We start from the raw sequence: 11,091 nt of genomic DNA on the forward strand, positions 1-11,091 counted from the left end.
ACCTGGTTTCATAATATGTAAGATAATAAAGGAGCTCTTGATAGTTCAGGGGTACTTTTGCTTTCATTTCAGACTGGTTTTCTGAAAGATGTTAATTCATCACAAGTTTAACAATTCCGAAGTACCAAATAAGAAAAACTGTATTAAAAAGGTACAGTAATACACAACATGTCAGTAAATTTTAAACCAAAGATATAAATTATGTGTACACAACTCATGAGCCAGTGGCTGCATTAAAGTCTACAGATCAGCACCACGAATGGTACTTGAAAAAACAAAAACAAATTTGTATTCTGAACAAATTTTAATTACATCTCATTTACATATTGCATAAGTTAATGTTTTACAAGGCAGGTAATAAGTTAAGTATTTGAAAAAAAAAATGAAAACACATTGGCAATAAGGAAATAAACTATAGTAGCCATGCACAGATAATAATTTTTCTTGCTTTATTCTAGTTTTGGAATCATGAAGATAACCAATGCAACTCTCACTGCTGCAATCTCCATGGTGTGGTTTGATAAAAGTTCAAGTTAACTGACAGCTCTCTGACTTTACCATGGTGGAATATTCAAACACTTAATCTAATTACACTGTTATACAAGAATTCCCACTAAACATTTAAATCATCTGGTTATTAATTGTTTTTAAAGTGTTATATTCAAGAACATTTTCTACATCATACCTAATTTGATAAGCTAGACAGGTCCAACAATAATTAATTAAGAAGCACTCAAATATTACTGTTGGCCTAACATTAACAATCCCTTCTAAAAATGTTGACATAGGAGTATAAACTCTACTTCATCTTTCCTAAGATCAATCTGATGGCAAAGACTTGAATTATGTGTAAAGTGAAGAATTATCCAACAGCCAAACATCGTCCTTGTATGAGCAAAAGCATTTCAAACAGTGTCCAGATCAAGGGTTCAGCCTAAAGTATTATCCACATTTCTATCAAACATTTCTTTGAGTAGCTGCATACTGCTGATGTACTGCATCTCATTCATTACACTGGCAACACGCCATCTGAAATGGGAGATCACTCACAGCATTAAGTCCTCACTTATACTTCACAGTAAAATACAACAAGATGCAAATGTATGAACTGTTATAAAACTCAGATTTAAATGTATAAAACAAGAACTCAGAAATTAAGTAGAACATATGATCAAAGGGCACTATTTAATTTGCATACATAACTATTGATAAATCAATCATGTATCATTACAAATCTCAAAAGGGCAATAACAAATCAGTTTTTCCTATATCATTTTATTGGATGTGTTCTCTAATGGTATTGACTACCACCTCAAACCTACAAAACACAAGCCAGTATATTAAGCAGGGTGTCGAATTCCTACTAATATTGTGTTTCAAACACAAAAGCTATCAAACTAAATCTGCTATGTACTAAATCAAAAGCCCACCTTTCTCTGACATTCTTCCATCTGTTCAAGTCAAGCTATCAAACTAAATCTGCTATGTACTAAATCAAAAGCCCACCTTTCTCTGACATTCTTCCATCTGTTCAAGTCAAGCTATCAAACTAAATCTGCTATGTACTAAATCAAAAGCCCACCTTTCTCTGACATTCTTCCATCTGTTCAAGTCAAGCTATCAAACTAAATCTGCTATGTACTAAATCAAAAACCCACCTTTCTCTGACATTCTTCCATCTGTTCAAGTCAAGCTATCAAACTAAATCTGCTATGTACTAAATCAAAAGCCCACCTTTCTCTGACATTCTTCCATCTGTTCAAGTCAAGCTGTCAAACTAAATCTGCTATGTACTAAATCAAAAGCCCACCTTTCTCTGACATTCTTTCATCTGTTTAAGTCAGGCTATCAAACTAAATCTGCTATGTACTAAATCAAAAGCCCACCTTTCTCTGACATTCTTTCATCTGTTTAAGTCAGGCTATCAAACTAAATCTGCTATGTACTAAATCAAAAGCCCACCTTTCTCTGACATTCTTCCATCTGTTCAAGTGCTCCAATAGCAAGTGGTCAGGCGCTGGCACATTTTTTGGGTCCTGCTAGACAAAAAAAAATATGTATCACAATGTCAGAATGCAATTGTCACATTGTGATTAGTATCAAGAGTAAGCTACATCTTATGTAGCTAGCTATACACAAAGAAGCACTGCTGTATTGCTCAAAATGTATTCAACATGTTAATCTTAAACTTAAAAATCCGCATTGTGCTGTAAAACTAGTTTTAACTACCAGTTTGAATTAATGTCTTTAATTAATAACTTACTCCAGATAGATTTAGCCTTTCTTCTGATTGTGGTAGTGGTTCAGGGATCCTCAAATCATACAAGCAGCCTTCTTCAGATTTAAGAGGAGGGGGCATTCTGTATATGCACCCGTCATCTGGCTACAATTTAAAACACGAAATTATTTGGTATGACAAAATTTGTAGTAAACCATAAATAAGAATAAAGATAATTCTCATTTTTATAACTGAATGCATTAATGAAATGCTTGAAAATGTGATGTCAAAGAGTTTGTTTTAATTTTAACAGCGCTAAATACATGCAGCTTCAGAGTTTAGGAAAAAGATTATATTTTTCCTAGGTAAAATAATAATACTAATACAAAATATGTTGCAAATGTATAGATCAAAGCAGAAATAAATAAAACGGTTCTACACAGTAAATTTTGAAAAAATCAACATACATCCTCTTCAATTTTAGGAGACAGAGGTCTTTCCTGTAAAGTCCCCAAGCTTTTGTCGTGTGGTCTATTTTGTATCCATGCCCTACACACAGGAAACAGGGGGGTGTCTTCTGGGAACTGTGCTAGGTCAACACTTCGATCAAATAACTTCATGATCACCGTCTCTGATGCAAGCAAATTTAAAGCCTTTACAACATTTTAAAAGCAGTTTTCTTGTAAAGGTCATTAAATTGATGAGTAAAAGTGAAGCAGATAAGATACGAAAATAAATAAGATTATTTAAAATGAAGCATGAGAAAATTGGTATGTGGAAACTAATTAGCCAATATATGAAAAATGATGTATGGAAATAAAACAGTTCAGGTAGTAATGACATTCTATCTTAATTATTACGCTGCTCGTCTGTTGTATCATATTCTTCAGAATCTTCTCGTCTTTTCCTTTTTCTGCCTTGTTTTGATGTCGATTTTTTAGGTGATGTTACTTGTTTACTGTTGATGAATACAATTGATTTAAGGCCTTCACCAAGGTTTAGAACAAGGATGATGTTTGATCAATATTAATAAGATACTAGGTGGTTGATAGTCATTTAGCAATCTACATAAAAGTTGTATCATAATGAGGTGCTACAGTTAACAATTAAGCTGCAATATAAATCATTATAGTTTGGTTGAATGTTTAGATAAAAATTCTTCTGTCTGACTCTAAAAGGAAAGATGTATAAAATCTAGAACAGTACCTAACAGGTTCTGCAAGGGGAACACTGCTTTCTCCATCACTGATGGCTTCATGACTAAAATTAATGAAAAGAAATTGGAAATTAGATCAACATGGTGAGAAAAAGGTTACAGTTTGAAATTTTAAAAGATTGAAATTAATATTCCACCAATGTGCCTAATTAATGTTTAGGCATAGGAGCCTAATGTTTTAAATTTATGCAAATGGAATAATATTATAATTATAATAATTTTTATTGCAATTTTTTTTTATGATTTCAGAACAGATAGTCCAGACAAAGTAGTAAATACACACACAAATAGTCATGTAGCCTAGATCTAGAGGATTCTAGATCTGACTAAAGTCTACACACTACGCTACACATCATACCTGTCTTCCTTCCTATCTACCAAGTGTTGGAGAGTAGCATCTAACCTAATCCTAGCTGATGTGACTTCAGCTGAATAGCAATGCATTATAATTTATTAGGAGTTGGTTGATGATATTATAAATATATATATATATATATATATATATATATATATATATATATATATATATATATATATATATATATATATATATATATATATATGATAATATAATGGTTGGCTTTTTTCTTTCTCTAGTAGTAGTTTCTACAAAATAATAACAGTGGGTTCAATAATATGAAAGACCATTCTAGCCAGAAAAAGATGTGCTTGCGCATAGCTCTACAATTACCTGGGGTTTTTTTGTTTGCTGTTTAAGCCTATGTGTTGTCTTGATGGAGCAGGGATTAACATGATTAATACTTAAAACTTAAATAGCCAACTAGATTTAAAAAGGCTATTAAAATAGGTTTTTAAAAAACAATTTATACTACTTAACTTATAGACTAGAACTCTTTGCTATAAACCCTCAACCCCTAATGACCCGCCCGTAGCACAACTGTTCGACCAGGAGGTACAGATAGTTTAGTTTTGTCAGAAAAATAAAGCTAAAAGAGTAGGCTAATTTATCCCAGTGTGCAGCTATAAAAGAATAAATTGAGTTCATTGCACAGCTATTAATACTTAATAGTATTTAATTTGAACCTATTGGGCAGATATTTAGGCAGAGTTTCTTCCAGGCATCTCTTCGGGGGGGGCTTTGCCCCCCCCCCCCCCCCCCCCCCCGAAAAATTTCTAAAAATTTCTACCGCCCCCCGAACGAAATGAAATTTATATAACTTATATAGAAAATACATACTTTTAACAGTGTCCGCCCCCCCCCTCGAAAATTTCAAGTGCCTCCCCCCCCCCCCCCCCCCCCCGGAGAAAAAAGTCTGGAAGAAACACTGTATTTAGGTCATTTTGTTTTGCATCTTTTGCCGGCCAGTTAGTGCTTGGAGGATAAATCTTTTTCTAAGTAGTCACTTCACTTCATAATATAAATTAATAATAAATTAAATAGTATTAAATAGGCTATAATTTTATAAAGATCTATCTAATAGATCTGATTAGATCTATACTGACTTAGTGACTATAGGCTATTCAATAACCAAGTATGTAATTACCAAAAGAAAATAGGCCTATAGATCTAGTCCTAAATATAGATCTACTCCCTAGATCTAAATAAAATAATAAAAGAAAAGTTATAAAAGGCAAAGGACTGCTCTAAAACTAGAATCTAAGTACTAAGAAGAGTAAGAGTAAAATTTTATTAAAGAAGGCAGGGGTGAGGTTAATCTCGAGATTGGCCTAAGTCGGGGGTCTATACCGAAATTGGTAAGGATATTTAACTTACCTGGCTTGGTTTTCCCAGACATAACAAAACTACCTAATAATCACACAAGTTTGTTTAATTAATAATTAATGTAACGAAAGCCAGACCCCAAAAACTAAAAACAATAGTACAAATGACTGGACTCCAAATTTATATTTATATCCTGCGCCGAATAGGCAGATTCGACTTTTAAATTGAAATATTTTTAAATAACATGTCTGGTACTAAGCTTTTGATTTTTACTAGACCTAGATCTACTAGATGCTACAAGGTCTAATGTCTAGAAAAACGCAAAATATTATTTTTCATGTTAAATTTAGATTATATATCTAAATGAATAAAGGTTAATTCAAAATATTTTACTTTGACCATTTAATTAAAATTTTAGTCACAAAAGATAAAATGGCGAAATATTTCTAGTGAAGTAGAGCTATTTTCAAGGGAAACTACTACAAAACAAATTGAGAATCATTCGTGAATGTCATGTATTCATTTTTTTAAGCAACATAGATTTAAACTTTAAACACTCGTCTATTTTTTTTCAGGAAGAGAATTAGCATCTTTATAAGATGTCTCTAATTACTACTTTAGATGTGTGTTTAAAGAATGCTTTTAAGAAAAATTCTTTAACTAAGGTAAATTCCCAAATATTAATGTAACTATTTAATTTGTAACAGAACAGCTAAGATCTCCAGTTGAGGTGTGGTGTTTGATTCGGCATTTTGATGAAATTATTTTAAAAATAGGCTACAGCTTGCGATTAAAGGAGTAGGCTGTTTTAAATAAATGAAAACGTACAATATCACTTTAACTTTAATTTATCTGTTTTCCAAAATCATTATTATAGGGCCTAATTATAATATTAGGCCTAGGCATTATTAGGCCTAATTATTCATTAGTGTGATTAGACCTAGATCTAGTCCTAGATCTAGTAGTTACATAGTAGTTAGCCTCTAATTAATAGTAATAGTTAGGCCTAATACTGCCTAAAAAAATAGGCCTACTATATTTGACTTTACTACTTGTACTTAGGCCTACGTAGATTTATTAATTTATAACCTGGGAAAAATTCAGGCCCATCAACACTAGTCGCTAATCTAACTAAATCTTTAATATAATAATATAAATAAGTTTTGTGGGGTAATCCCCCAGCATAGCGTCAGGAATTATTTGGTAATGATTGTTGAGTTTCTTTAGGCTAACATTAGTTACTGTAAACCATGGGGTTTTTTACCATTGAAATATAATAAAGTTTATAAAGTCAATATGCTAAATTAATGTTTGAACATAATTTTAAATTTAATCAACACAAGGAAACAGAAATATAGCTGATTTAATTATAAATAATAAAGTTAAGTTTGCCTAATTAGTGTAAAGTTTTTTTTAAAAAACATTGGAATAATAAAATTGCAGAGGAATCATTTTAGATGAGATCTAGATCTAGGCGTAGTGAAAATGATTACACAAATAGTAAAATTGACTGGAACAATGTTTAGTTAGTAGCAGCAATAATTATCAGCTGAAACACTTAAAAATGATTAGCAATACAAAATAATTAGTAAATCAGTATTTAACATGCAAAAAATCAATGTATCTAATTATTTGAATATTCTGTATTAAAAATAAAAGATGGCGCCTAATAAAGTATGGCTAACAGTATTTCCTGTGGATTCCAGAATGGCTATGCCATTGTTTTACTGTTTTTTTTACTGCTATACCATTCCAGAATAATAAGCGATGTTGTGCTAGGGGATTACCCCTATGTGGTCTAAATGCTGTTCTGTTGTTTTTTTTTTAATTCTCTTTTATTTTTCTTCCATGATTAGTGATTATGCTACAAATTTACTATTTTTTATAGATCTGTTTACTTTAAACTAGACTATCGTTCATAAGCATGTAAAATCATATTATGCTTTTAGTTTTGAAGAATTAGGTACAGATTAAATTATGTTAAAAGGCCAAAGCCTGATACCATGTCGACCCCATAGGCTTAGAGAAAATACTTTAAAAGCTGTAAATATTACAGTCACAGAAAAGTTTATTTATAAAAGTTTAGTGGCTAATCCCTTAACACAGGTGCAGTTTGTCAGTTTAAATTAGAATATATTTAGGCTTGGCATTATCAATTTTAATTTGGCCTAAACATTGCTAAAAAATAATACATTTATAAAGTGAGGGAGTCTTAAGCTTGAGTCTCATTCCCATATTTCTGACTGAGGTCTAACAAATAGTGAGTCTAGTACTAGTAAAGTCTTATTAATTTTACCAGTAGTAACATTTGCTTGTATAACCCAAATTAACAGTTTCATACAATTACTGGCTCACAAAGCTGATTTAGAGAATATTAAAATATTGCTTTGTATAAAATTCAAGCCACTGATTACCATCCATTTTCCTAAACCTTTACCTTCAAAATAAAGGTTAATGAACATTAATCTTATCTTTGCTCTTTCTTTAAAACATTAAAAAGCTATATTTTCCAACAGGCTCTCTTTTCAACTTGTGTTTGTCGCTTTCAAAATGTTGACTCTTTTGAGGCCACACATTCTGAAGAAGGAAAAAATGTCACAGGTAAAAGAGATTATTTTTCTGTTTTACATCATTGCAAATTATTTTTCTGTTTTACATCATAGCAAACAGGTTCAGTACATAGTAATAGATGAAAATTATTTTTTTAGCATTTGTCCTTTTGGTTCACTTTCTACTGTAATATATTGTTTGATTGACAGAAAATTTATCAGCACCTGTAGACACTCCTATTATGACAAAAAGAACTTTGCAGTTCCCAGTAACACACACATTTCCACGACTAGCTTGGCTGGAATCTATGAAAAATCTTGAGGGAGAAAAGCTTGGCATGCTAGATCTTCATCCAGATGTGTTTGCAACTTATCCCAGGTGTGAATACAGCTAATTGTCTTGTCTCAGAATATTTTTGCACAATATCTATGGTTTACTTTTAAAGAGCCTTAAACTTATAGCAGTAAATTAAAGCTTTTGTTGCAAGTTTACTCAAACAAAATTAAATCTCCTTTTTGCAGGCTGGACATTCTTCATAAAAATATTCACTGGCAAAAGTTCTACCGACATATTGTAAGTGAGAATTTTTTGCTTTAACAGTTTTTAAGAAAACACTGGTTGCCATTAAAAGGATGTATTGTATCCTTATCATTATTTCTTGCTTTGTCAAGTAATAAATTGACAAAACTTGTATAGAATAAATAAATAATTTTTTTATTAAAAAAATATTTTTTTTAATCTTAAATCAATGTCTTAAATCAATGTCTTAAATCCTTCTAGGACTATAGCTTTGAACCCAGTCGTGCTGAAATGAAAGGTGGTGGTAGAAAACCTTGGCCACAAAAAGGTCTCGGCAAAGCTCGGCATGGAAGTTGTAGATCGCCTCTGTGGATCCAGGGTGAGTGATCTGGTGCTAGTTATCAGCATTGTGCCAAAGTTTTTCTACTACATAAATTGAGTATAAAAGTAGAAACATTGTTTATGTGTGACGGCATTGTGCCAAAGTTTTCTACTACATAAATTGAGTATAAAAGTAGAAACATTGTTTATGTGTGACGGCATTGTGCCAAAGTTTTCTACTACATAAATTGAGTATAAAAGTAGAAAAATTGTTTATGTGTGATGGCATTGTGCCAAAGTTTTTCTACTACATAAATTGAGTATTAAAGTAGAAACATTATTTATGTGTGACGGCATTGTGCCAAAGTTTTCTACTACATAAATTGAGTATTAAAGTAGAAACATTGTTTATGAATGTGTGACGTTGGAACGGATATGCCCTACATGTGATTAATTACATATTTTAAATGACTTTTTTTTTCTCGAGTGCTTTTTTTTGTTTTAATTCCAATTATTCATTATCATTAAGTGAAACTTTTTTTTGTACTAGTGTTTTTTTATATGGCAATCAATCATATGACTTTCTTGATGACTCAGAAGCTTAAACAAATTATGTACTTTTTTATATAGTTATGTCATAACGGCTAATATGTTTACAGTATTATAATAATAAACTGTTGGCTTTTTTCTGTTATTTTCATCAGGTGCAAAAGCTCATGGTCCAAGAGGTCCCACAAACTATTTCTACATGCTGCCTCGTGCTGTCAGGGGCATGGGTTTGAGAGTGGCTCTTTCATGTAAATATGCTCAAGTAAGTGTCAGAGTTTTCATTATCTTTTTCTTTGTAAATGCCATAATACAGTTGTCCCCTCCCTCCAAGGTTTTCAGTTATGCTTTTTTGAACCTAAATAATCATTATATTTAAAAACTGTCTTTGAAACACATAATAACAAATATATAATACGTTCATAAAATCATTGCAGTGTGATTCATTTCTTAATAACAAGTAACCCTCTAAAAATTCAGCTGCTTAATTTTTAAAAGAATATAAAAATAATTGAGAAATTATTTTTATTTTTTTAATTTTATTTTTATATTGACAGAATGATCTTGTGATTGTGGATAACCTTGATTTACCAACATCAGATCCCCAGGTAGCTTTTTCTAATCAGCCATTGAATTTATCATTAAAGCATTAAAAAGTGTATTTAGTTATTGTTGAATTATTGAATTGTACTATTATTAGTGACCACCTTATGAACTTTTAAAATGTGCTTTTCTCTTACTGATTTTTCTCTCTGGGACAAACTTGAAATATATTTTTGTTTGTTACAGTTTCTTATGAACTTTTAAAATATGCTTTTCTCTTACTGATTTTCTCTCTGGGACAAACTTGAAATATATTTTTGTTTGTTACAGTTTCTTATGAACTTTTAAAATATGCTTTTCTCTTACTGATTTTCTCTCTGGGACAAACTTGAAATATATTTTTGTTTGTTACAGTTTCTTATGAACTTTTAAAATATGCTTTTCTCTTACTGATTTTCTCTCTGGGACAAACTTGAAATATATTTTTGTTTGCTACAGTTTCTCTCTGAACTAGCTGATGTCAGGTTCTGGGGATACTCCGTGCTTTTTGTTGATGAGTAAGCTTAAACGTCTTTTGCATTCATTATTTTACTATACGCTTGTGATAAGTTATATCTTCAGATAAACTGATCAGTTTAAAACCTGATGATAGCAGCATGTTGTATGATAGTGAAATTTTTATTCCAGTACTGATATCATGCCACGGAATATTACAGCAGCTGTGAATAAGCTCCGTGGATTTAGTTTGATGCCAGCTTATGGTAAGCTTTTTTCAATTATTGTTATGACAGTTATTGTTATAATGACAATAATGAAATACTTTTCTTAATATTTTTTTTCTGCAGTGAGTTATATTCTTTTTTTAAAATTATTTTCTGATATTTAAATTTTAAGAATGTCTTAATCAGAAACGGTTTAAAATTAAATAACGTTTGGTACATTTAGCTCTTATTTTTCTTTTTTAATTTTTTTTTTTTATGAAATTATTTTGTTCATGATGAAAATTATTACAAATTACAATTAAAATTAATAATTTTGTTGCTTGAATTTAAAGAGATAATGTGCCAGTATCTATTACCTATGTATTTTTATTCGTTAATGCTAAAACGCAAGACATGTCATAACATGTTATATTCCCCAGGTCTGAATGTGTTCTCAATGCTAAAACATGAGACACTTGTCATAACATTAGCTGCCTTAGAGAGAATTGAGGGCAAGCTGCTGGAGGAAATGCACTCTACATTGATGGAAACTAAATTTGTCAACCAACTAAGACCTGAAGATTTCCGTTCAGGTCCCAAAGAAGATACAATCATGTACAAAAAATTTACAAAGCCAATCCAGACCTTATAATGTACTCCCTTTTATGTGTGTCATTTTCATTTTACATAGTAGATTGTAATATTTCTCTACCATGGTTTTTTCTGAGGAATAATAAAAGATGAAATAAAATGATGTTTTTTTTTTTTTAATTTGCTACCAAAAGAGATGGCT

General features: G+C 31.0%; 2 protein-coding genes across 3 annotated transcripts; one reads left to right on the top strand and one right to left on the bottom strand.

Moving 5' to 3' along the window:
• Nucleotides 1-300: 300 nt before the first annotated feature.
• LOC131940003 (protein lin-37 homolog) lies at nt 301-5,323 on the bottom strand. Of its 2 annotated transcripts, none has more exons than XM_059298547.1 (8): nt 5,170-5,323; nt 3,793-3,862; nt 3,425-3,478; nt 3,079-3,176; nt 2,686-2,849; nt 2,264-2,383; nt 1,963-2,036; nt 301-1,029 (listed from the first exon to the last, which is right to left on the bottom strand). In XM_059298547.1, exons 1-8 carry the CDS (start codon nt 5,189-5,191, stop codon nt 930-932), a joined length of 702 nt encoding a protein of 233 aa, XP_059154530.1. In that variant the 5' UTR covers nt 5,192-5,323; the 3' UTR covers nt 301-929. The 2 variants fall into 2 exon arrangements, with proteins under 2 accessions (XP_059154530.1, XP_059154523.1); XM_059298540.1 differs by having other exon boundaries at nt 1,963-2,039.
• Nucleotides 5,324-5,605: 282 nt separating this feature from the next.
• LOC131940034 (large ribosomal subunit protein uL4m) lies at nt 5,606-11,060 on the top strand. Its single transcript, XM_059298576.1, has 10 exons — nt 5,606-5,783; nt 7,635-7,719; nt 7,878-8,046; nt 8,190-8,241; nt 8,449-8,566; nt 9,213-9,319; nt 9,612-9,662; nt 10,096-10,154; nt 10,285-10,358; nt 10,739-11,060. Exons 1-10 carry the CDS (start codon nt 5,718-5,720, stop codon nt 10,948-10,950), a joined length of 993 nt encoding a protein of 330 aa, XP_059154559.1. The 5' UTR covers nt 5,606-5,717; the 3' UTR covers nt 10,951-11,060.
• Nucleotides 11,061-11,091: the final 31 nt, after the last annotated feature.

The sequence above is a fragment of the Physella acuta genome, unplaced genomic scaffold (genome assembly GCF_028476545.2).
Source record: "Physella acuta isolate Inbredline_101_S28 unplaced genomic scaffold, ASM2847654v3 ptg000020l, whole genome shotgun sequence".
NCBI lineage: Eukaryota > Metazoa > Mollusca > Gastropoda > Physidae > Physella > Physella acuta.

Coding starts and splice junctions, on each gene's coding strand:
- LOC131940003 (XM_059298540.1), bottom strand. CDS start 5,191: ATGTCTGGGAAAACCAAGCCAG. Junction 2,384..2,685: donor CTCCTAAAATTGAAGAGGAT/GTATGTTGATTT, acceptor TTTAAATTGTAG/CCAGATGACGGGTGCATATA. Junction 1,030..1,962: donor TGGAAGAATGTCAGAGAAAG/GTGGGCTTTTGA, acceptor CTCCCATTTCAG/ATGGCGTGTTGCCAGTGTAA.
- LOC131940034 (XM_059298576.1), top strand. CDS start 5,718: ATGTCTCTAATTACTACTTTAGATGTGTGTTTAAAGAATGCTTTTAAG. Junction 5,784..7,634: donor AGAAAAATTCTTTAACTAAG/GTAAATTCCCAA, acceptor ATTTTCCAACAG/GCTCTCTTTTCAACTTGTGT. Junction 9,663..10,095: donor TACCAACATCAGATCCCCAG/GTAGCTTTTTCT, acceptor TGTTTGCTACAG/TTTCTCTCTGAACTAGCTGA.